General features: G+C 36.0%; 1 protein-coding gene across 3 annotated transcripts in view; it reads right to left on the bottom strand.

Moving 5' to 3' along the window:
* The window catches only part of LOC134663987 (protein spire), a 241,292-nt gene that overhangs the window by 50,886 nt on the left and 164,878 nt on the right, over positions 1–25,528 (bottom strand). For all 3 annotated transcript variants that reach the window (XM_063520545.1, XM_063520544.1, XM_063520543.1), the window contains exons 5-8: positions 24,781–24,981; positions 22,753–22,925; positions 22,025–22,088; positions 21,031–21,145 (exon numbers count right to left, since the gene is read on the bottom strand). In XM_063520545.1, coding sequence (XP_063376615.1) covers positions 21,031–21,145; positions 22,025–22,088; positions 22,753–22,925; positions 24,781–24,981 — 553 coding nt within the window. The remainder of the gene's footprint in view (positions 1–21,030; positions 21,146–22,024; positions 22,089–22,752; positions 22,926–24,780; positions 24,982–25,528) is intronic.

Genomic DNA, 25,528 nt, shown 5'->3' on the forward strand with positions numbered 1-25,528 from the left:
TACGCGGAGGTCGGCCTTTGGCCTTCACTTCGGCCTCCGGCCTTCGCATTTACACTTGTATTAATTACCTGTGTTTAGAACTGACCTCCTGGATGCTTCGGGCTTTCGGCCCAATGCGACTTCAGCCTTTGGATCTTGCGACTTAGACACTTGTACTTAAAAATACTTGGAAATGTTACGGGAGGCGCGCGTCTGTCGGACGCTTCGGATCTTCGAATCGCTCCTTCGGCCTTTGCATTTAGTTAGATTCTTGTACTATTGCTTTGTGTTTGAATACCGAAATCGAGCATCTCGCGAATGCTTGATGTATTATAATAATTTAGAGTAAGGCCAAGCGCGCACCACGATTTTTTGTCCTGCGATAATTTTGTCGCAGAAATGCAACGTATGTGTTTATATGTTAGTGCGCGCATATGCGACAAAAAAATCGCAGCGATTTTAAAATTGTGATTTGTCACATTTTTCCGCGATTGTTCGCGACGCGATTGTCGCAAAGTGAATTGCAGCATGCGGAGTTGTATGGCCCCGCGCGCACTATGATAATAAAATCGCACCCCGGCCGGACCTCAGTCGGCATTTCGCTCTCCAAACCAAATGTTGACCATTTAATTATGGAAATAGACGGGGATCACCTTTGTGTTATAAATGCTCAAAGTCATACAGCAATCGCATATTAAAGACACGTTTCATGACAAGTGACTGGTACGAAATCCATGTTGAGAATGAACAAATCGTCGACTTTTTCATCGCAGTGCGCCCAGTGAATTTTCTGCGATATATTACAGCGCGATTCTAAAATCGTGTCGCAAATATTAAAATCGTGGTGCGCGCTTGGCCTATAATACCTTAAATGTATACTCCTTCAATTTGAATTTAGAACTCATTATTATTTTTTATTTGATTTTGTTTCTAGTTCTATGCCATATATATAGACTTTAATATTATTTAGAACTGCTAAAAAACAAGATCGGCTTACTTTAAATATTTCGTCAATTTTACCTTTGTTTCTAAAAACTGTGATATTTAACTGTCATATACTATTAATGTCTTCCAAAATTATTTTCTCGTAACAGGACTGAGGGGCTACCGCGAAAACCGAAATTCGCAATTTGCGGGGATCTTTCTCTTTTACTCCAATGAAGGCGTAATTAGAGTGACAGAGAAAAATGCTCGCAATTTGCGAACTTCTATTTTCGCGGTTATAGCCCTGAATCTTGTTGCTCACCGACCCGTTCAAAAATATACATAAGTACTGAATATAATTAATAGATATTATAATTATACAATTAATACAGAAATGTAATGGTATTTAATGAAAAGGAATATTGTGTATATTGTTTCGACGAATCAGATACTCTCAATAAAATCTATACATGAGGCCAAAGCTGTTCATAAATATTAAATGACTTTATTATCTCTATACGCCTTACTAACTCTATGTGTCCTATTGTGGAAAAAAAAACACAACGACAGTCAAGAACGGAATTCTTTATTTGAATTTTTTAGATTTTTGAGATGCCTAGTCCATTGGTTGGAAAGCCCGTTCGAAATTGAAACTTATTCGCAATATAATAAGGTCGTATTTTGTAGATCTCTCTCATACTTATAGTAAGCTATTGAGATAAAATTAAATATCCCACAAAAATAAGCAAGCAGAATTAAACTTTGTGTCAAAGACATAAGTCATAAATTTCAATGCCAAAGTTTTAACTAAGGATGTTTCTCGCCTAATATGAATTGACCAGTGTAAGCATCAGTTAGCTAGCCCTAAGCAACCAAAGGTCAAGCTGCAGTTGAAAAACTAATAAAGATAAAGTTAAGCTGATAATTTTCCCGCCGTCTCCATGCTTCTTTAAGTTGGGTATTGACTGGTCAGCTGCCTGTTAGCTATAGTTTTCGCGAAAATCGCCAGGACAGAGGTGAAAATTTTTGTATGAAAACTTGCAACTTTAAATGCATTTTTTGACGAAACTATTGCAGTCTAAAATGAAGTCAAAATCAGTCCATCGACTCAATTTTTTGCAAGCTTTCTAATGGTACCCCACACGATTCTTACAAATGAAAAAAGTTTCAGCCTACCCCTCTCAACCCCCTAAATTTCCCCCTTTAATAAGAAATAAGCAGTTTTGACTTATTTACAATATGAGTGGTGGTAATTGCTATAACTGTTCCAAATTTTAGGTATCTATGTCAAACGGTCTCTGAGAAAAACGTATTTAACTGATTTGCAAGACCGAAGTGATCCCATAAGTGTTCCGTAAACAAAGTTTTGTACGGAACACTAAAAATCAACAACGCACCATAAATCCAATAAAACAGAATTAAAATTTTTCAACTTTACCTCCATAACAATTTAAAAAAAATAACTACGCGTGTTTGAGTAGACCTTTTTCCCGCTAACGTTTAGATGAAATATTTTAAATGTTTTTATTTGTGTAGTTAAATTTATAATTTAAAATTATAGAATTTGATTAATAATGTATTATTTATTAAGTTCATGTTGATTTTATACAATTAAAACTGCAAATTATAGCAAACATTGTTTTTTGTTTTTTTTTATAGGCGTAGTGGCAGAGTGTCATTACGAACCATAAAGCAAAAACTGCCTCTAGTCTTTTTTTAATGGATGAATGCCACGATGCTGTGTCACAAATATCTGTGAAATGAAAATTAAAAAAAAAGGACTTTGCCGGCCTAGGCCTGCAAGATTTGTATGAAATTCCATTAAATACCTTTTGTCCTAGCCGCACCTGAAACGTCATACTTCGCAGCCTATTATAAGGAACATAACATCAATATTTCATTGCATGTTTGAGAAAAATAAATTGAAGCGACAAGTCACAAAATTTATGTCCAAGCGGCAGGCAATAAAAGCAAGCAAAAGAAAACATTTTGGTAGCAATGACGCAACAACAGAACGAGCAAAAACTATCAATTGAGATTACAAGTACCACTTTATAGAGTAACGGTAAAGAGTTCATAGACTCGTGTGAGCGGTAAAAACTGAATTGAGGGAATGAACGATCCCAAACCATCATCGAGCGAATGAATAATGTCTGAATATTTTAAAATATGTAGGTACATATTTAAACTTTAAATATGTACATATTTGCAACGGGTAATAAAAGATTCAGCTAAACGTTCCGCTGTATAATCGGAAAATATTATTTACTTAGATTAGATAGACACTACAAGTAAGGTACATTGAGGTAGCTTCAAATGTGGGACAATTTATACGATTTTCAAAATTACCCCGCTTTCGAAGTGACCTCGATGCACCTTATTGGGGTTTGTCTGACAATGTAAGGCTCAGAATATCACAAAACACACTAACTTTTGACTCCTGTTATTATAATGAGAACATAGCACGGACATAAACTCTCTTTCGTATGTCCCTGACCCGCGAACGCATGCGAGATGTCTGGGTTGTTGAGGAGACATCATTTCTCAGAATAAAATTTGGACCATCTAAAGCTTACACATACCTACAACCTACCTAGCTACGCTACACGTTCCACAGACAACTAGAAATCACAGACAATCTAGTCGACATAAGCAGGACATTTTTTATCTCTTTAACACACATAAGGAGGAAATATTTTAAGTTTAATACATGTACATACAGTGAGCTGCGAAATTGCATGAAGAAATTATGTTTGAATTCATTGAAAAAGTCGCCATGCACTTTTGCCGCTGATGGCACGTACCTATGACATGTCCTAAGTTTCGCATAGTAAACAGACATACGAGAAATGTTTATACATAGTAATGTACAATATGTTCATGTGATAGGTACACACTACGACATTCTGATCACGATGTAGTAAAGCTAGTAAATATTACAAAGAGATACAACAGAAGCGATTATAGTTTGTATTTAGACAAACGCATTGTATGAAAGTGATCTTCAATTGTTACAAAGTATGATTTATTAGAAAAGTATGAGTTATGCAATAAATACTACCCCGTCCGTTAGATGATTAGTTGATTGCACAGACATTTAAAATGAAGCTTAGTTTATGTAGATACTAGCCCAAGTAATTTAGTCTAGTATGTTCCCTTTCAAGTACCGTTACTCGCCGGCAGACGAGCAATGCCATAATAAACTACCAAGCCTGTTTCTTGACATACAGCCGTCCTACATGGGCAGAAAACCAAGAGTAGGTGGTGCAACTGACTGGCCTTATGTAGGCTTTATGTCCTTGTAATTAAGGTTTATCTATTATCAAGTTCGTTGGTATATATATACGGCCTACACTGACCACTTTTTAATTGTTCGTGCGCTAGATAAACAGAATAGTTGCGAAATGAGCTGTTTTAATAATATTTTTCTACCGTAGGTACTAATTTATAAAATAAAGCTACCCGTATTATTTTAGCCAGGCGACGCGCTGTGAAAATTCGTGATGTACTGTAAACTACATGGAATATAAAACTTAGTTTATTAAAGTTTATTATGATATGGTTGGAAAATGTAAATAGCTGTTGTTATTTCACAATCTTGTTGACTTACCTGTAAGAAACACCTGTGAGCTGATGGAACGTGAGGTATACGAATTCTTAAATACAGTACAGTCGAGTTCATAAAAATGTATATCTACACTTTTTCACCTTATTGCAATGGATTCAGGTGAAGAAATGTATACATATTGATGACCTCGACTGTACCTACAATATAAGCCTGAGAAAAACATGAGAGGATAGGAATAAAAAAAGCGGCCAAGTGCGAGTCGGACTCGCCTATGAAGGGTTCCGTAGCAGCAAGTAACAATAAAATTGCAGTTTACGATATATGACGTATTAAAAAAAACCGGGCAAGTGCGAGTCGGACTCGCGCACGAAGGGTTCCGTACCATAATGCAAAAAAAAAACAAAAAAAAAGCAAAAAAAAAACGGTCACCCATCCAAGTACTGACCACTCTCGACGTTGCTTAACTTTGGTCAAAAATCACGTTTGTTGTATGGGAGCCCCATTTAAATCTTTATTTTATTCTGTTTTTAGTATTTGTTGTTATAGCGGCAACAGAAATACATCATCTGTGAAAATTTCAACTGTCTAGCTATCACGGTTCGTGAGATACAGCCTGGTGACAGACGGACGGTCGGACGGACGGACGGACGGATGGACGGACGGACGGACAGCGAAGTCTTAGTAATAGGGTCCCGTTTTACCCTTTGGGTACGGAACCCTAAAAAACTACTTACCAGAACTCGTTCAAACTAATTTTCGGTGGAAGTATGCATGGTAATGTACATCATATATTTTTTTAATTTTATCATTCTCTTATTTTAGAAGTTACAGGGGGGGGGACACATTTGACCACTTTGGAAGTGTCTCTCGCGCAAACTATTCAGTTTAGAAAAAAATGATATTAGAAACCTCAATATCATTTTTGAAGACCTATCCATATATACCCCACACGTATGGGTATGGTGAAAAAAAAATTTTTGAGTTGCAGTTCTAAGTATGGGGGCCCCCCAAAATATATCGTTTTTTTTCTATTTTTGTGTAAAAATCTTAATGCGGTTCACATAATACATCTACTTACCAAGTTTCAACAGTATACTTCTTATAGTTTCGGAAAAAAGTGGCTGTGACATACACGGACAGACATGACGAATCCATAAGGGTTCCGTTTTTTGCCATTTGGCTACGGAACCCTAAAAAACAAATCATAGTTTTTTTTTTCAATCTCTTTCAATTAACGTAACAAGGCCAGAGTCTCGCTGTAAATATTAGAGTATTAATTATACGAGTAAAATACATTTATTCGCAAGAAAACAATAGCCAAGTCGTTAATGGTGTCGCAACGTTATCATAATTAAACATTCTCGATTTAGTTTACAAATGAAGTGCTGATATTTCATAAGGCATTATTTATTGTGGCGATTTTGCGAGGTCAGGAATGGTAATTTATTTGCAGATTTTGCAACTTTTGCTACGTTTAATTTGTAAAACATAGCTAAACCACAACAAATACAGTTTAGGTAGGTACTTAAGCACCAACAGGAGTGGTCATTTCTCCATACAAACGTACTCGACTGTTTTAAGGCGCTAGAGCCCTTCAAACGAAACCTCGACTTTTGAGATTTTTACGCAGGATTTTTCGCCTTGTCCTTATCGCACTAGTTTTAGGAGCCGATTCCGTTAGCGAAGCGCGTATATTTACCTAAAATATTTAAAACTCAGCTCCTGTTTCGTCTTAAAGACTCACTCTGACTTGATTCATTAGTTAGATAAACCATAAATATTCAGGAAGTAGAAGTTCCTATTAGTCTTTTCTAATTAACTTAGTGCTGCCAAATGCTTTTAAATCCTGTTTCCCTAACGAATGGTCGTAGTTGTAGTTAAGTTAGACTTGAAATATGTGTACCCGGTCTGCACGTGTCGGCCGGCTATCTGTCTCGAGCTTGGCCTGCATCCAAGTTAGATTCGAGCACTCTTGGCGGCACAGCATTAGTAGTATATCAAGAAATTTTATGGTTTGCGCTGTCGCTCAGGATAGAAACCCCCTTCATGAAACTTAACAAAAATGTTGTCCCTTTGTAAGGGGTCATCCATTAATTACATCACACGTTTAGGGGGAGGGAGGGGGTCAAGAAAATGTGACATATTGTGACATGGAGGAGGGGGAAGACACAAACTTTGTGACGTCACTTTAACTTCATCAGTAACCGAAAATTTATTTAAAATATTTTATTCGCTGTACATTTAAATAACAAGTTTTTAAAACGATAATCGATTTTATTCGTTTAATTTTCGTTCCTAAGCAGTTTTAGGTTATAAAATTACTAATATTTATATCGTCAAAAATATTTTGATAAAATATTAATAATACTTAGGTACTTACTTAATTCGATTTGGCGATTTCGTAGAAAAAATGTGACGTCACACTAGGGGGGAGGGGTTTGCCAAATGTGACCAAGTGTGACAAGGAGGGGTAAGGGGTCAAAAAACCTAGAAATTCGTGTGACGTAATTAATGGATGACCCCTAACAAACAAAAACGTCAAAATGACGGATAAGGACCAAAACGATTATCAAGGGCTAGACTCAGCCAGCGGTTTATTTTTCCTTGATCAGGTCCGAGTATCTATTTTACATAGGACAAGAATATTGCGATTAGTAAGAAGGTATAGTTTAAAATGTTCGAACATAACCTAGCCTATTGTTGAAAGAAATCTAAAGAACAGTCCAGACTAGCAAAAAAAATTATCCATTCCATAGCAGTAAATGACAATTAATAATAAAAATGAAAGTGTTTAAATTACTCATACCAGTTGTAGACCTCGAATAAAATCTTAAAAGAACTCAAGTTAAAAGTTAGGCATAATAAAACTGAACAAGAAATGTCCTTCAAAGTGCCAAGCGGAGACTCGTACTTATAAGAGTCGTGAAGTCGTGACGCGTCCAACCCGCAAAATAATTCACAGACCTCACAGTCCGATAGATAGTTACAAATGTGTAATTATAGTTTACGTACTAGTAGTTCAGTTCAACTAAGTACATGAAGTGTGCTGGTAAACTAGTTGAGTGCAATTTAATCCGTTCCAGAACTTTGCAAGCGAGCGTTCATGCTATCCTTGGAACAGGTAACTAAATCTCCTTAGAATTGCTGTTGTAGGTATGATACCTTGAACTATGAGGAGTATATGTATTAGCATAGACATACAAAGTCGGGAAAACCTGAAGTATGAGCTTTAAATTAGCAATGTGACAGACAGACGGTCGGGCAGAATCGCACCATAAGGGTTCCTTTTTGTAGCTTTTGGGACGGAACCCTAAAAAGCAAAGGTCATAATTGCAAAAAAAAACTCAGTTCTATGGTCAATTCCTTTCCTGATTTGTCAGTGCGATTTACGTATAGGTTAGGGAGAAACAAATCGTTATGTCACTTTGAGAATTGAGATATGTTACTGATTAGTTTAATCTAAATTTCGATTCACGCTGAAGAATGTTACAGCCGTCTGTCTGTCCAATTTCGCAAACGGTCGAGGGAAAGGACAGATCGGTCACGACCCGAGAAAAAAAACTAGATATTGCGGTGCCACGAACAAAATATGCGGCGAAAATAGAAAAAGTTGTCACTTCAATCAGTGTCAAGTTATGATGAATAGTTGATGAGTTATGATGAAAAGTTGCAGGCTCCATCTCTACTCAGCTGTGGTGCAAAAAATGTAAATTAAATTTATGATTTTATTAGAGTAGGTACAATCAACGTCAAACATGTTTACATCTTTCGCCTTATTACAAAGGCGTAGGTAAGGTCCAAAAGTGTAAACATATCTTTGACGTTGACTGTACTTAACTCTAATTTTGGATCATACTTAGGTAGTTAACTGTAATATTACGTGGTAGGTTAGTTTTTAATATTAAGTGAAGTACCTACCCAATTAAAAGAGTAAATACACACAATACAGAGTAATAGTAAATATTACTCTGTATTGTGTGTATTACACTTTTTTGCCGTCGTGTAATTTAGTTGTCAAAAAAAATCTAGGGCACCTTCTCAATTTTGTGACTGACAAAGACCACATAGGACTTAGACTTGATTTTTTGGAAATATTTAATAAGTATAAAAGCAAACAGAAGCAAAAATCTCAGTTAAAATGAGAAATCATTACAACTAACGACCTGAGATATCGATCAATACCCAATTGAATGTGTAGCGCGGTTATTACTCTCGATTTCGACAAAGAATAGATCGTTTCGACCTTCCGATCAAATGTCGGGTCGCCGACGCTAAGTAAACATTCACTTGCACCATTTGCTCAATCAGCTGTCAATGTGTTATGAAAATTATTTCAATCGTATAATTAATAATTATTAGGTACGTTAAAATACAGCAGACCACCAATTATGTTAAATTGAACACATATACAGGGTGTCCCAGAATTCGACGTCAAGCCGTAAACGGATGATAGACCAAGTCATAACAGTTACCATAAAAATACAAAAAAAAATCCAACTCATGTTCTTTAAAAATTATGGTCACTTTAAAAATTCACTAAAAAATCCACACCCTGTAATTATTCAAGATTACACAATAATAAAAAAATTAGAATAAATTATGGAATTTGTAGTAACAAGAGTTAAAGAACCATTACAGGGTGTGGATTTTTTAGTGAATTTTTAAAGTGACCATAATTTTTAAAGAACATGAGTTGGATTTTTTTTTTGATTTTTATGATAACTGTTATGACTTGGTCTATCATCCGTTTACGGCTTGACGTCGAATTCTGGGACACCCTGTATATTCGTATATGTGTAATTTGTGTTTATATTACAGTCCAGAACAATAAAACAGAATAACCTAAAGATCGTCAAACAAAGTGTCCCGTTTTAAGTGCCTAGCTAAACGACTTAAAAATGTGTGCTCGTCAAACGTTTGTGTGACTATATAGTTGGACATATCGACCAAGATAATTTCATAGCTTTATCCTCTTAAGAACCACCATAGGTATAAGTACCTGCATATTATTTTTGTAGGTATTATGTATTTTGCATTTCTAATAATTAGTTTGTTTTCAAAGTATGTCTACTCGTAACTGGATAACTAAAGCTATTATTAACAACTATCTATAGGGCCACAAGACTAACGAAGTTTGCTAGAAATTGATAGCCTATTTACTTGTTTAATTAAATAAGTTGAAGACTGATTATGTCAGAAATATTAAATACTTATAGACATCTGCGTAGTTTACGCGTGATTTCTATTTTCCACGGAATCAAAACTTAAGCACGTGTTGTCACTGTATATCAATGAAAGTACCTAATGCCTAATACTAAGTATGATGCGTTTCTATGTAGATATTCATTCGAGTAACTACATGTGTGAAAGAGAAAATGAGAAAGAAAGGAGTGAGTGCTGAGGTGACGAAATATAGAGGAGAATGGAAGAGAAAAACATGTTTTGCCGACACCACATAACGTGGGATAAGGGCATGATGAAAAAACGAAGACGCAGTTTACAGTAAGTTGGCTAGGCTAAGAGATTCACATTGTCTGATACGATATCGGAAGTCGGATGAACCTTGGGCAAAGGCGCTGCTAGAGAATGCCCCATATGGCATCTGTCCTTTTATTTTTGCACTAACGCTTTCTGTTTACCAACCGGCTCAGTTAAACGGTAGACCTATAAGTACATATGCAAATTATGAGCCCAAAAGAAAGGCCGACTAATGTAATAAGAATTATCACACAATGACAAAAAATTGCAAAACCATAGCTGCGGCAGGTGGTGTGCTTTCCATTGTTTTCTCCCGTCCGAGGAAAGTCTGTCTTGATTCGTTCTCGGTTTCCACCGAAATCGAATTAGCGACGAATCGAATTGACAATGATGCGAAACCAAGTGGACGGCCGAAATAATTAGATATAGAGGTAGATAAACAAAATAAACCTAATTATTTACGAAAACGGGACTTAATTGCGAATAATAAATAATAATTAAGTTTGAAAATTACCTCTGACGCGACGTTTCGAGGACGGCATTATCCCCGTGCGCTCGGAGAAGAAATATAACTTTTCGAGGTATAAAAGTTACAATATTTAATATATTTGATTTTGCTTTATTAAGTAACAACGAGTAAATATCTACATAAACTTTTATTTGGTTCGCAGTCAGCGCCTCACTGTCTGTCGCTGTCAGCGCTATCTGAATTAATGTGAATGCTCAATTCCCACATGGGAATTATATTATTTGTGACCATAGCAAATGCAAGAATATTTTCAGTTATTTCTCAGTGATTTTGGTATTGGTTCCATTGTATGGTTCGTTCAGTATGCTCAGTATATTTCGTTAAGGTTTATGGATAAGACTATAAGAACCAGACACACAAGATAACACAAAAAGCCAAGTGTGTATTTATATGTGTTTATGAAAATAAACAGGTCACTTTACTTCTACTGTTTCCTAAACAAACACACAACGTACAAGATATATATTAAATTACTAAGTTAGATCAAACATCAAAAGTATCAAAAGAAATGCCATTTGCAAGATATCCCAATTAAATGTAATCATCTCAGTATTCCGCAAGCCTTAAGCAAACTATGCACCTCGGTATTTGACGTCGGATCAAGAGAATTTCCCAGTAGGTACCCACTAGAACAATGAGCTAAAAATAAACCGGTTTTCCTACACGGGCCGAGAAAAACGAGAAGCAGCACTGCGGAAAATAAGCTAGATGAAAAACGAAATGAATGTTTTGTGGATAAAAGTAATTTTAGAGGTGACAGTCTGTTATAGTTATAGTTTACGCAAGTTAGACTGTAAGGAGCCCTATTCTCCCGACCGATACCAATACCGCATACCGATACAATCATTAATCAATCATAGCATTCACCGAAATACAGAATTAAATATCCAGCGGCAGATTTCCGATTTCAAAGTTTGATTAAAAATATTGTGATAAAAAGAGGATGAATGCGAATATTAATTGTTTGAAAATTATCACTACTTACAGCTTTTAAAACAAAGTACCCCGCCGCTTTTGTGTGTTTGTTTGTATGTTCGCGATAAACTGAAAATTACGTAACGGTGTTTCATGCGGTTTTCACCTATCAATAGAGTGATTCTTGAGGAAGGTTTAGGTGTGTGTATTATCTAACAACGTCGACCTTCGCTGTGTACATACTCCTCCAACCTTTTTCGTATGTTCCGGTGTTAAATTAATCTAAAACTTGCACCTTGTGATGTGATACTAACTGACAAGCCTTTACGAGTAGTTGGTACTTACGACACGCTTCAATTTCAATAGCATATACACACAGGAAATTCTTGTATGATGGGCCTTATAAAAATAAAGCCTTTAAATGATTTATTATGATCTGAAATAGTAAAAGGAGTTTTGAAATAGCACTTACAAAATACCTAAGTCAGATTCGCCGAGATATTCCGAAGGCATTTAAATTATATTCGAGTGCCGCACGAGCCTGAAACGGCTCACGAAGTACAGTCACCTGCAATAGTATGTTACTCTTCTAAGGCCGCAAAAATATGTGACACGCTCTTATGGCTATACAAATAAGATCGTGTCAGATATTTTTGCGGACTTTGAAGAGTAATATATATTATTGCAGGTGACTGTACTTAAGTACTAGGGATGCTTGGAATGGGCACTTCAGAACCAAATATACGGGCTCTTTACTTTAGAAGTAGGCCAATCTCAGATCAGAAGGCAATTTCGGGGGTATATTATTATGGCGCTTGAAAATAAGTGAAATTTCATACCACTGCAGACATTTAATTAACACGCTTCAGTTATTATTAAGGTACCTACTTATATAACATTCTAAAAAAGGAAAAAATATAGTTCGAGTTTTTATTGGAACAGCGGGCTATTGTACTTACCGGCTAAGCTAACGAAGCTTATCCGATAACAGCAAATATTTCCGGCTGACTGAGAATTTTTTAATTTGCTGTTAGTTTAAAATATGTTTTTTTTAACAGACAGACTACCGAGTCTTAAAGTGGTTTGTCGTATTTTATGCTTCCAGTTACGCGTAGGTACCTAACCAAATATGTAGATATAAATACCCAAAATACAAATTGACACGATGTTATGTACTTTTATTGATTCAGGATAGTTTGCCGCATGACCAATGCGGTAGTTTAGCATATTCTCTGCGAAATTAAAATTTTATCGCTTTTTATATCTGTAAGTATACTTGGTATCGCGCGTTAGGGGTTAATCTAGGTAATTAAGTACCTACGAGTTAGATACCTAAAAAATATAAACATAATATTCCTTTAGGTATTGATTCTTTCGTGCAAGTGCAATATAAAAAAAACGTTTATCAATCCTTTCAATGCCGTCGATTTTGCTCCATCAAAACAAAAGTCGAAATGTATGAAAGAGTCAATTATTTCTTACTGGCTTTTTGAGGTTCATCCATTGTAAAACACTAAAAAAACCTTTTTTTTATGCAAAAGTAGACTTGTCTCTAATGCATTTTTTATCTTTTTGTCGTTGCCCTTATAAATTCTGATCTGTCAAAATTTAAAAAACATAAACCTTGAGGCATTTTCAGGATTTCATTTCAGTCACATATTGGAATTTACAAGCGCAGCGACGTTTTTTAGAATTTGTTGGACGCATGTTTACATCAGTATGTTAAACGTTATGGCTCCTCTACACGATGGGCCAACGCCGGGGGTGTGTAATGATCGATATAAAAATAATTAATATATTTTCTGTAGATATAACAACATTTAATATAATTTCAGAAAATATAATAACTCATTTTGTATAATATACATTTGGTATATTATTAAAATATTTCATATCATTTTGTATAATTATCTTTTGATATAACACTCATTTATTATAACGATCATGTGATATAATGCTCATTTATTATACAAGTATTATTATATAAGTATTATTCGGTATAATATTATAGTAAAGGTATTTTTATGATGACATACGTAAATGTTTAACGCAGATTAGGTATAGTGGTTTGTTTTGTGTAATGGACGCAATTCTAACCTAACCTAACCCACTTTTCTGGTAGCGGTTCGTTTAGTGTAGGGGTCGCAGTTCTTAACCTAACCTAACCTAGTATTCTGATAGCGGTTGGTTTTGTGTAGGGGTCGCAGTTCTTAACCTTACCTACCTAGTTATAAATAGCAGTTCGTTATATGTAGAAATAGTAGTTTTTTGTAGTGTGTAATCGTAAATGTGGAATTATATATTTAATACATTATATCAACAATTCTACTTTAGATGAAATAACTTTATATCATAAATTCAGTATAGAAAATATGCATTATACTTGAAGAATGTTATGCTAAATGTTATTAGATCAATTAATCTTTATATAAAATGATAATTTATATCATATGAAAATATATTAAGTGTTGTTATACTATTTAATAATTATACTAAATAAGCGTTATTGCAACTGATATTATAATAAAAATGTTTATAGCCATCGATACGCACCCAACGCCGGCCACTCCAAGGGACGCATTTATGCGTTAGAGAAAGCAAGTGATATTGCTATCTCATTCTACCGCATGGCTGCGTCCCTTGGAGTGGCCGACGTTGGCCTATCGTGTAGAGGAGCCATTATATTAATTAACATCTTCCGTAATAGGCCAATGCACCAAACCCAAAACAAAAATCTATTTGAACTACCATTCCGTTACAGGTAAAGTGTTAACTGAAACCTTACACACGCCTCGAAACTACAAAGATAAATGTACTTTAATATCAAGACCATAAAGTCTAATTTAGAGTAAACGGATAAGCAGTAGTAAATCTTTATCAAAGCGTAATCAGTTTAGTACCCACGTTTATGGCTGTATCGTAATCTGAAAACTACAGAGTAGTCCTTTAAGTGCTTCCATAACACATGCAAAAATATACTTAAAGATATATGTTATAAGGTTCAAAATCAAATTGCAAAGGTTCAAAATTAAAGTATACTTACGACTTATTTCCATGGCCAAAGTGTTGGTCACACAGACTCCCATTTTGGGATAAAAACACAGTAAAAGTTACAAAAAGTTCACTTTATAACAATGCCCAGTTAATTTGGGAACACGTAAATTTAAAAAAAAAACTAAGCACCGGCCGTTTTTCAGTAGCCACTGGCTGAATGCAACTGATTGTACAACTGTAACCTTAAAAAAAAAACACTTCCTATGGCAGGGATTTCCCCCGTACTGCGTCGGACATTGATAGGATAGATCCTATTAGTGCAACCTCCATTAAGGGTTGGAAGCCCTGCAGTGATACACTTTTCACAATCCAATTAAGGGCCACTTCCTTTTATTTATTTATATTTTTCACAAACTATTTTTTTTTAGTTATGTACCTACTTACGTATAATTTTTTTTTTTTAGTTATTAAATAATATAATAATAATGGCGCGGGCGTACCGCGCGAATGACAAGTACGGACTGCGGTATGGCAAGTACGCGGTTGTAGCTAGCGCTTGGCAGCGGTTCTCAAACTATTGAAGTGTCATCGGATTTCTAGGTTTTAATTTTTTTTACTTATGATATAAATAAGTTGTGTTATTATTATTAGGCGGTGTTTTTCATAAATGTTAGTTTGTTACATGACTTGTTATAAATTATTTTGGCTATACCTACATTTTTACAAATACCCAATAGTTCTGAAATTAAAATAAAGAAAATGTCTGCTAATTTTGACGACCGGTCTGGCCTAGTGGGTAGTGACCCTGCCTGCGAAGCCGATGGTCCTGGGTTCGAATCCCAGTAAGGGCATTTATTTGTATGATGATACAGATATTTATTCCTGAGTCATGGGTGTTTCCTATGTATTTAAGTATTTGTATATTATATATATCGTTGTCTGAGTACCCACAACACAAGCCTTCTTGAGCTTACTGTGGGACTTAGTCAATCTGTGTAAGAATGTCCTATAATATTTATTTATTTATTTATTATTTATTAGTTAAACATATTTGGCACAATGCCGCGGGGGCCTTTTTTAGATTTATTTTAATTTAGATTAGTTACGTTTTTAATTTTAGATAGTAATGTAGTTTACAATTTTGTTTACTTAATCTATTGTGTTATAATAAAATTATTATAAAAACTTTAAATTAACGTTTTATTTAGGTACGCATTAGGTAAGTTCACGCATTCGAAGTGTGAGAGTAAGAAACATTAGTTACCTACTAATGTTTCTTACTCTCACACTTCGAATGCGTGAAGTAATTAATTTTAATAATCGTTCTAAAAATAGCATCTACTTCATAGTTTCTAATATCAGATTAATGACCTAACATTCAACTAATTGCTAAATTAATGACAAAGTAATTAAAAAAAAAAAATTGTCGAGAAAAAATAGCTCAGTGAGTAAAAGAAGACGGATATTTAATAGTGAGTGCTTCCGTTATTGCGTCATGTAAAAACGCTCACCACAAATCTGAAGAAAGCAAAAAGTTGTCGAACCGCAGTGTATTGGAGTCGAGTTGAGTAAGGCTCGTTTTGCCGCTCGCCGCATTGTAGCCCGTACATACTTGCAGAACTATACTTTTTAGGGTTCCGTGCCCAAAGGGTAAAACGGGACCCTATTACTAAGACTTCGCTGTCCGTCCGTCCGTCCGTCCGTCTGTCACCAGGCTGTATCTCACGAACCGTGATAGCTAGACAGTTGAAATTTTCACAGATGATGTATTTCTGTTGCCGCTATAACAACAAATACTAAAAACAGAATAAAATAAAGATTTAAATGGGGCTCCCATACAACAAACGTGATTTTTGACCAAAGTTAAGCAACGTCGGGAGTGGTCAGTACTTGGATGGGTGACCGTTTTTTTTTTCTTTTTTTTTTTGCATTGTGGTACGGAACCCTTTGTGCGCGAGTCCGACTCGCACTTGCCCGGTTTTTAAGATAACTCGGTACTTATAGAATTATTACTGAACTGATTTCAAGTAAGGTGTATAGGCGTATTACGAATACTTCACATTGTAGGTTATTTTCGAAGTTAAAATGTGATGGAATTATACGTGGTTCTCGGGAATTACTTGCCATTTTGAAGTCAGACCGTGAAAAGTCTGCAGTGATTTTGATAGCCCACGCAGTGCAAGTGTCATTTTAAACGGCAAACCTGTATGAAATTATGACGTATAAATAACACTTACACTGCGTGGGCTATCAAATCCGCTACAGACTTTTCTTGGTGCGGCTCTACTGTGAAATTGGGAAACTTCTTTGGAGTTTGAGAGGAGATCTATCCCTAATTATTTATGAATTATTGAAAGAATCGGACTTCATTTATCATTTACGTATTCAAGTACTTCGGATGGATACAGACAAATCTAGTTACGAACTGTTTTTACTAAAACTGTGATGATGAGAAACGCTGTTCTCGACAGAACGTGATGTTTTTTGCATGTTTTCATAAAATTCTCTGGAGTTCATACTTGACACAGTTACACGTTAAATTCATTATACCAACAAAAAAAATTCCAAAAAATTTCCAAAAAATGTCATTCAATTATTTACCGTAATCTAGCGGCCCTAGCGGATTAAATTCCAAATTCTAACTGATTATCTAATGGCTGTTACTGCTGTAGATTCATTGTATTCTTTTGATATTATGCAACCGTTTTATAATATATAGACGAACAGTCGAAAATTCATATATGTATTATAAATGAAAACATCTCTCTCAGCTTTGTTACGAAATAATAAATCATGTAACTTACCCTCCTACCAATACATTTGCTGACACTAAGTGAGCACATATTTCAACAATGTTTTATGTAAATACAAATGCTTCCCTTATCATAACATAACCCGCACACTAGCGCCCGTGACGTCACCTAGAGTTACCGCATTGGAGAGGACTATTATATAATCTGTGGAACCAGACGGCCTGGCGTCGGATCTCGTCTGGATACTCTGGATTACTGACCTACATTAGTTTGGTTTGACATCAGTTACTCAGTTTCGCACTACTTGGGGTCACGCGTTTATAAAACAAGGCCTAAGATATAGCGCGATAAAAACAAGATAAATCCTCTCGTTCAAAATAATTGTTAGAAAAAATAATTGTTTTTCCATATCGCATGGGTTTAAGTTTTATCATCAGCTGTTCATCATTAAAGTAAGCCGCTAAACTTGATATAGTCATTAGAAATCATCTGAATGACTCACAGCTTGACAAGTATATTAGAAGAAATCTCCTTCAATTTCATATGACGACCGTTAGATAGTTGCTAACGAGTATGCAAGTGTGAGTGACAACACTGACAACATAAGTATACACTTGATATACACTCATGGACAAATTTAGAAAAACGCAAAAAAAAGTTTAATTACTAATTTTGAAATTAATTTAGGTGCTGTAATCGAGTAATTAAACCTTATTTTTTGCGATTTTCTAAATTTGTCCATGAGTATAGGTATCCACAGCGTAATTTTTCAACCCCGACCCGAGACAAATAAAGGTGTGTTATTTTTATTCTTTCCCCGTATCGTCGAGCATCTGCGTATTGAATTTCCCAAACAATTTTACTTAAAGCTCCAATCACGCATAACAGTTACAAATCTAGGCACCAGACGAGTTACACTGTTGTGTAATAGATCATGAATAGATCATGAATACTTGAATAGAGTAGATTGCGCCAGAGCGGTGATATCAGACGCGATCTAGTTTCGTCAGCGCGCACAATGCTGTCATGTATTTCATGGGACTTGTGTGATGCTGCTTCTCGATATCTTATTACAAACTTTTTTTGTAGGTATTGCACTGGCTTAGCTACTTATGAACGGCGAACACATAGATACCTTACAATTATGTACTATGCGTCATATTTGAAACTGAGTTTTATGTACGCGATAGGCCTGTTTAAGATTAGAAGTAGGTACCTAATTAATTAATTAAATGAATGTACAATATTGTTTTTATTACAAAAAAAGAAATTACTTTGCAAAAACATAAACTGTATTATTAATACATTTTAATGTCTAAGGTTATCCCCATAATGTATTCCCGTCCACATAGAAAAAAATATTTGGGAACCGCTGAACCAATTTATTTAAATTTGAGTTAAAGTGTGTTTCGCACGCTATTGGTGTTCTTTTTTTAATATATTCATTCTAGAAAAAATATCTATTCAGCTAACCACATGTGATGTAATAACCAGGCTATCTAACATCTGATAACTAACAACGTTTTTTGTCCGCAATTCAACGAAGACAATCTGTAGGGAATTCCATTCACGTTCAAAGTTACGTTATCAGTGTTTCTAAATAAAAATTTGGTCGTAGTTAGTGTAAAGCCATGTATATTCAGTTCAATCTTGAACTAGCTACCCGAAAAACACCAGGATTATATTATTTTAATTAATAAAACTATTATTCAATATCGGATTATTGACCTCTCACCCCTACTAAAAATAACCTTACACATGATACTTTAAAAGTTAAAGTTCAATTTTATAATATACAAAACTGTGCTCTATGCTATAAAAAAGAAGGTTCAAAGTGAAATGTGGCCACTAGCTCCAGCATACGCCTACCGCACACGTAACGTTTCTCCCTACAACTTTGCTATTATTTTAGATGCAGGCGCCTTCCCGCTCGATATGACAACTGTAGCTTTTGTTCTCTTGCCGCTTGCCGCTGTTATGAGAATTTTGAGTGTTATTGAATGCTATAGATACGTGTTAACTACGTGTACAGTCACCTGCAATAATATGTTACTGTTCGAAGGCAGCAAAAATATGTGACACGCTCTTATGGCTCTACAAATAAGATCGTGTCAGATATTTTTGCGGGCTTTGTTGTGTAACATATTATTGCAGGTGACTGTACAATCCTACTAATGGTATAAAAATCAAATACGTGTTGCAATATGAGCACAAAATAATTTATTAAATTCACATAATATTAAAAAAGCAAACGTAATATTCTAGAAATTTGTCCAATCCGAGTAAGATTCCATATTTTCGTAGCCAAATAATTGTCAGGGTTGTAAGGATAGGATGGGATGGCTAGGTTGTTAAGCTTGTTCTGGAGCGATGGTCTGGAATTAAAGGAAACAACGTACACAGGAAAGGATAGAGGAAAGTTTGGGAAACTCTGAACTAAATTAATTTTAATGGATTTATTCATACATGTCTGCTAAACTTACTTGTTTTTTGGTTAAAATGCGATAAATAAGTATTTATAAAACAATAATTATCATGTAGGTGTAGGTATGAATGACGATTGTCGATACGCGCGATTTCTAATAGCATAATCCATAGCATAGTTAATCATGACGTTCAGACAAAACAGCACAATAGTTGTTTGTTTTACAAGGGGGAAAGTTGATGTTTAACCGCCCGTGCTAATATTGATACCCGAGCAAGCGAAAGATTCCAAAAACGGAATCTTGAGCGTTGCGTGGGTTCAGCAAATTTTGCCCCCGAGTGAAAACAAAATTTTTCACCACACCAACCCGAAGAAAATATTAACTTTATTAACTTTACTGTAACATATCAAACCAAATCAGAGCCAAATGAACGTCATTGAAAATCATCATTTAAAAGTAAATTCTACCAGCTAACAAGGAAACAACTCAAAATATGCATGCGATTACTTTGCCCCACATGTGGATAAAATGCAACTTCTTATAAATTTTTGAGCAATCACGAGAGCCTTTACCAGCTGGTGTGGTGAAAAGATTTTTTACCCTCTGATAAATCTGGCACGTAAAATGTTCGTAGACCTTTGAAGGTGAACGTAACTTTCGTTTATCCTTCTAAGATTAGAATATCAAAGCCTTGAAGGCTTCAGGGAGTTGTTAGAAGAAAATAAAAACATGCTAATATTTTTGTTTCATGACGGTAATGTTAAAAACGTGTTCGTTATTTCGTATTCAGCGTGGGCGTTACTGAGGATTATAAAATACGCGTACCTTAGCATAAAAATATTTGATAAACCTCTTATATTTTCGGCTAATATTATTTACAGATGTAAAGGATATATTTATAGTAGAAATAAGAATGTCGCAGTGAAATTAAGATTAAATATCCAGAATTTAGATTAAATATTAAGATTGAATAACCAAGTTCAACAGCCAACTCCAATATCAATCAAATACATAGTCTCTTCAGATTAAACTATTTAATTTAGCTAAGATATCGTTCACTAATTAATTCATTACGGATATTTGCAATTAAGAAGTACTTTATATAGTTCTGCGTGAGCTCTGCCAATATCTAGAGACTTAGTAGAGTGCCTACAAAGTTAGCTCTTTAGTTACATTTTAGCTTACTTCTCAGTCTTAAACCTGTAACAATAACCTCAAATATCCTCCTAAGGCCCAGCCGTAAAAATAAAAAAATCTATAATTTGCCATTGCAATTTGAACCTATACTATAAGAAATATAATTGATTTTGCTTTGTATAAAAATTAAACGAAACAAAACAAATGCAACTCTGTTCCAAATGGATATGACAATTATTTGAACTCCATCCAACTGAATAAGTACTTTAGGTAGGACCTTGGGTTTTACGAGGATATAAACTAATTATTATTTATGTAGGTACTCACCTAATCTCCTCGAGTAGGGTGTGGGCCTCAGCTGCCGCCCGACCTGGATGGAGGCCAGCAGCTTCTCTCGAGGAGTCGCTTCTCGCCGTGGTGGGGGTAGTTTGCGTTCTGATGCCTGTGCACATAGAAATATCGCAGTTGATATATTTTCACCCTGTGGTGACATTCTCCCTTTGGTGACGGGTTAAAATTAGAGGTCTTTCCAATTAAGTATACATTTAAGAAGGGGGAGGCCTATGTTCAGCAGTGGACGTCTTATGGCTGAGAGGATGATGATGATATATTAGTAATATGTGGACTTACATACGAAATATCATGTGATTGGGATATTTTACCAGTTGCTTTTCGGTGAAGGAAAACATCATAAAGAAACTGAAGCTTTCCCAATAATGTTTAATATTCAATTGGATTGAAAAGTCAAATCATCAAAAATGGCAGTTCCATCGATAATCCTTTGAATTATCGAGCAAGCTACATACTAGGAGTCCGATGGGTATTGCATTCTCCTAGTTTACACCTGTTAGGCCCACTTGCACCAATACACTAACCCGGGATTAAGCGGTTAAACCGTTAACCCAGTGTCAAATTGTACGCGGTAACTATGATAACGCCAGTTTTAACCGGTTAGTGGAATGGTGCAAGTGGCCTTATGATGCGTTGATGGGCGATGCGTTTAAGTCTATCCTAGCATAGTTGAATTAAAAAAATATAATGATTCAATTTTTTATCCCTGAAGTACTGAGCTATAACCGCGAAAATCGAAGTTCGCAAATTGCGGGCATTTTGCGAAAATCGAAGTTCGCAAATTGCGGGCATTTTTCTCTATCACTCTAATTACGCCTTCATTGTGTATCCCCAATCAGATTTCCTAGCGTTGGTTAGGTTAGTACTTGTAAAATATCAAGAAGATACGCATGCGAGGATGTTATTTGCATTAGGATAAGGAAATTTGACATAAATCTAAGTATATAATTATCCAATATTCATATCTTACCTTTCTTAATGGAGGCCTACTTCTAATAAATTCGAGAATCATTGCGTGTGCGTCTTTCTTTACACTGTAAAAGAAAAAAAAAACATTTATTATGACACATAACTGTAGTGAAGTTAGTATACATATAGGCAGCCCATAGAGGATTAGAACTGAATATTTTAGTACAGACTTTACAGAAGCATTCTCACCAAACGTATTAATATTTCACTAATGCGTTTATCAGCTTAGATTACAGAAGATTTTGTGACAAAGACACGTTTTAGCCCAAACATATAACAGCAATTCGGTTCAGTATTAGAAAAGATAAAAACCGGGCAAGTGCGAGTCGGACTCGCGCACGAAGGGTTCCGTACCATAATGCAAAAAAAAACAAAAAAGAAGCAAAAAAAAAACGGTCACCCATCCAAGTACTGACCCCTCCCGACGTTGCTTAACTTTGATAAAAAATCACGTTTGTTGTATGGGAGCCCCATTTAAATCTTTATTTTATTCTGTTTTTAGTATTTGTTGTTATAGCGGCAACAGAAATACATCTGTGAAAATTTCAACTGTCTAGCTATCACGGGTCGTGAGATACAGCCTGGTGACAGACGGACGGACGGACGGACGGACGGGTGGACGGACGGATGGACGGACGGACGGACGGACGGACAGCGAAGTCTTAGTAATAGGGTCCCGTTTTACCCTTTGGGTACGGAACCCTAAAAAGATAAAATAGCCAAACTTACCTCGGTGGTATCGCGCCGTCAACCTTTCTTAAAGTATATCTCCTGGATCTGATGTCGTCCATGAGTATCTCGTACGGGGTCAACTCGTACTCGATGGGGGTCCGCGAGTAACTGACTTTCTTTAACTTAACACCCATTCTCAACTCTCCGATAACTTGCATCCAAAACCGCGCCTGGAAAATAACAATAGCAATCAGTTTTCGACGCGACGCTTTGCTAAGAGAAAAGCGGCAGGAACACAAATTAAAAGGAATGGAATAAACACCGATATGGAACAAAATTAAAGCTGGTCGTCCAAAATTAACTCTGAAATCATTTCACAAAGCTCCTGTTGCGTATTATAGACATCATTTTTGGTATAAGCATGTGCCAATTACAGTTTTTGCCCTTTTCATAAGGTATTAAAGCTGTCTGACGAACAACTTTATTTATCTAAGTATAAAGAATAGTGACATCTCATAGCATGCATTATTTTTCATTCCGTAAATGAAATAATATATAATCTACCTAAGTGAGGGGCTCAAAGCTATAAATGTAAACAATAAGTATTGAACATCGCATCAGTTTTGTTATTATGGTCTACATACTTGAAGGGCTCTCCAAATCCTTCGGTTCGACTACAATCGGAAAGTTGATATGTTAGTCTATTTCCAGATCATACAATAAAAAAAAACATAATTAAGTACGAATTATTCTTATTGCTTTCGCGTTATCTCGACCTACATAAACAAAAGAAGGAAGAATGCAAATATTTATTCTCAAATATTGTAGATCTATGTAATATATCTGGGATAATATGGACTTTAATCGTACCATCTCGTTTCTACTTATTTACCTATCGTTAGTCATCATCGTTGAGACTTCTACGTTTTGATGCGTCCCTGTCGCCGGTTAGGTATTGAATTAAGTAAGGTGTGAAGCGTTTAAAAACTGATCTCGAGATTAATTATCAGTCAACATTATTGGCATAGGTACTGATAATACCTACCTACTTACTTATTATTTGGTAGTTTTCCTGATCATTTCCATGCATTTTACTCTACGAGTAGATCACGGCTACAATTTATTATTCATCTCTCCTGTTCGGAAAGTTCACCTTTCATAGGCTGATAACCGGGTGGAAAATTTAATTGCCCACCATAGGGTGGAAAGTAATATTTTTAAAAATTTTACTTCGAACTATAGCATATTATTCAGTTAAAAGCTCTCATTGTAGCTTCCGCATGACTGAAATTTGCGCCGTTTACATTTTGATCGAAAAAAATCGAAAACCATAGACAATCCGATCTTAAATTGGGATGTATCTGAAACAGCCTTAATGTATACGCGCCTTAAAAAAGTGAAACTGAATGAATGAATCAAATGAATGTAATGTAATGATAATATTACCAATAATCAACATACATTTCTTGTGTTTGACTTTCCTCATAGTCGAAATGAAAAGTAGAGTCTCTTCGTTCGAGCGCCAAAATATCTCGGGTGAAGTGGATCACTTTCCACCCTTGGTTAACAATCTACTATTGCTTGCAGTCAACGAGGGAAATAAATAATCAATGGCATGGCACGTGAAACTTCCAGGAGAGCCATGAATATTGCATAGGACACCTACAGCGGCACGCAGCGCATGCCGGTTGACGACTTCTGGTATTCCCTTCATTAGGCTTTCTCATTTAGCGGGCGTAAAGTGATCTCATCACTTTAAAATGAATATTTAGACAGAAAAGCAGGTTTTATCAAATTCTTACACAAGAAGAACTTTTTCTAAAATACATTTCAGCATTTGCACGTCTTTTGAGTTCCCTGTCTTCTACTTAATAAATCTTTATCTATGAAACATGTTAAATCTCCCACGCTGCTGGCTTCAAACTTTGAAGATTGAGATTGTTTTCTTAGAATTCAAGTTTTGCAGGTATAGTGGTTTTAGTCAATGCAGTTATTTTTCCTCTCCCTCGCTTCTCAATATTTTTCTGGATTCTAGAGACCTTATGTTATGCTAGTCTGACTTATGAAGCGTTTTTCTCAACTCACCCAATCAGAGAACTGGAGCGTGTCCAGATGCGTGACGGACTCCTCGGCGGCGCCGAGGTCCCTGGCGCCGCCGACGCGCACCCTCGCCAGGAAGGTGCCCAGCTCCAGCGCCTCGGCGACCAGCGCGCGGCACACGGCGCGGTAGTGCGCGGCGGCCGTGTCGCGCGACCGGTGCCCGCCGCCGCAGTGCCATACGCAACGCTGAAGGGAACAATAATAGAGGGTTAGGATATTGTTGTTCCCGTGTATTTGGTGGTTCATCGACCAATAAGAATAAGAGTAGGTATATATCGTGGCCTCCGCGACCAGCGCGCGGCACACGGCGCGGTAGTGCGCGGCGGCCGTGTCGCGCGACCGGTGCCCGCCGCCGCAATGCCATACGCAACGCTGAAGGGAACAATAATAGAGGGTTAGGATATTGGTGTTCCCGTGTATTTGGTGGTTCAGCGACCAATAAGAATACGTAGGTATATATCGTAGGCTTGTAGCAAGAGAGAGGGCACAGGGGCGAAAAATCGATCTAGCTAGGTGTCATCTCTGGGAAAACGCACATTTTTGAGTTTTTATATGTTTTTCGAGCAAAGCTCGGTCTCCCAGATATTAATTAAATCATTGTCAGAATTTTGTTACGCAGTATATAATGCGTTGGTAGCGGATACAGTAAGATCGTTCGCATACAAATGAACTTGCAATGAAATTATGTTAAAAGCCGTAACAAATCGTATGTTGATTGAAAATCATTATCTCC

Source organism: Cydia fagiglandana, chromosome 4, assembly GCF_963556715.1.
Source record: "Cydia fagiglandana chromosome 4, ilCydFagi1.1, whole genome shotgun sequence".
NCBI classification, from domain to species: Eukaryota; Metazoa; Arthropoda; class Insecta; order Lepidoptera; family Tortricidae; genus Cydia; species Cydia fagiglandana.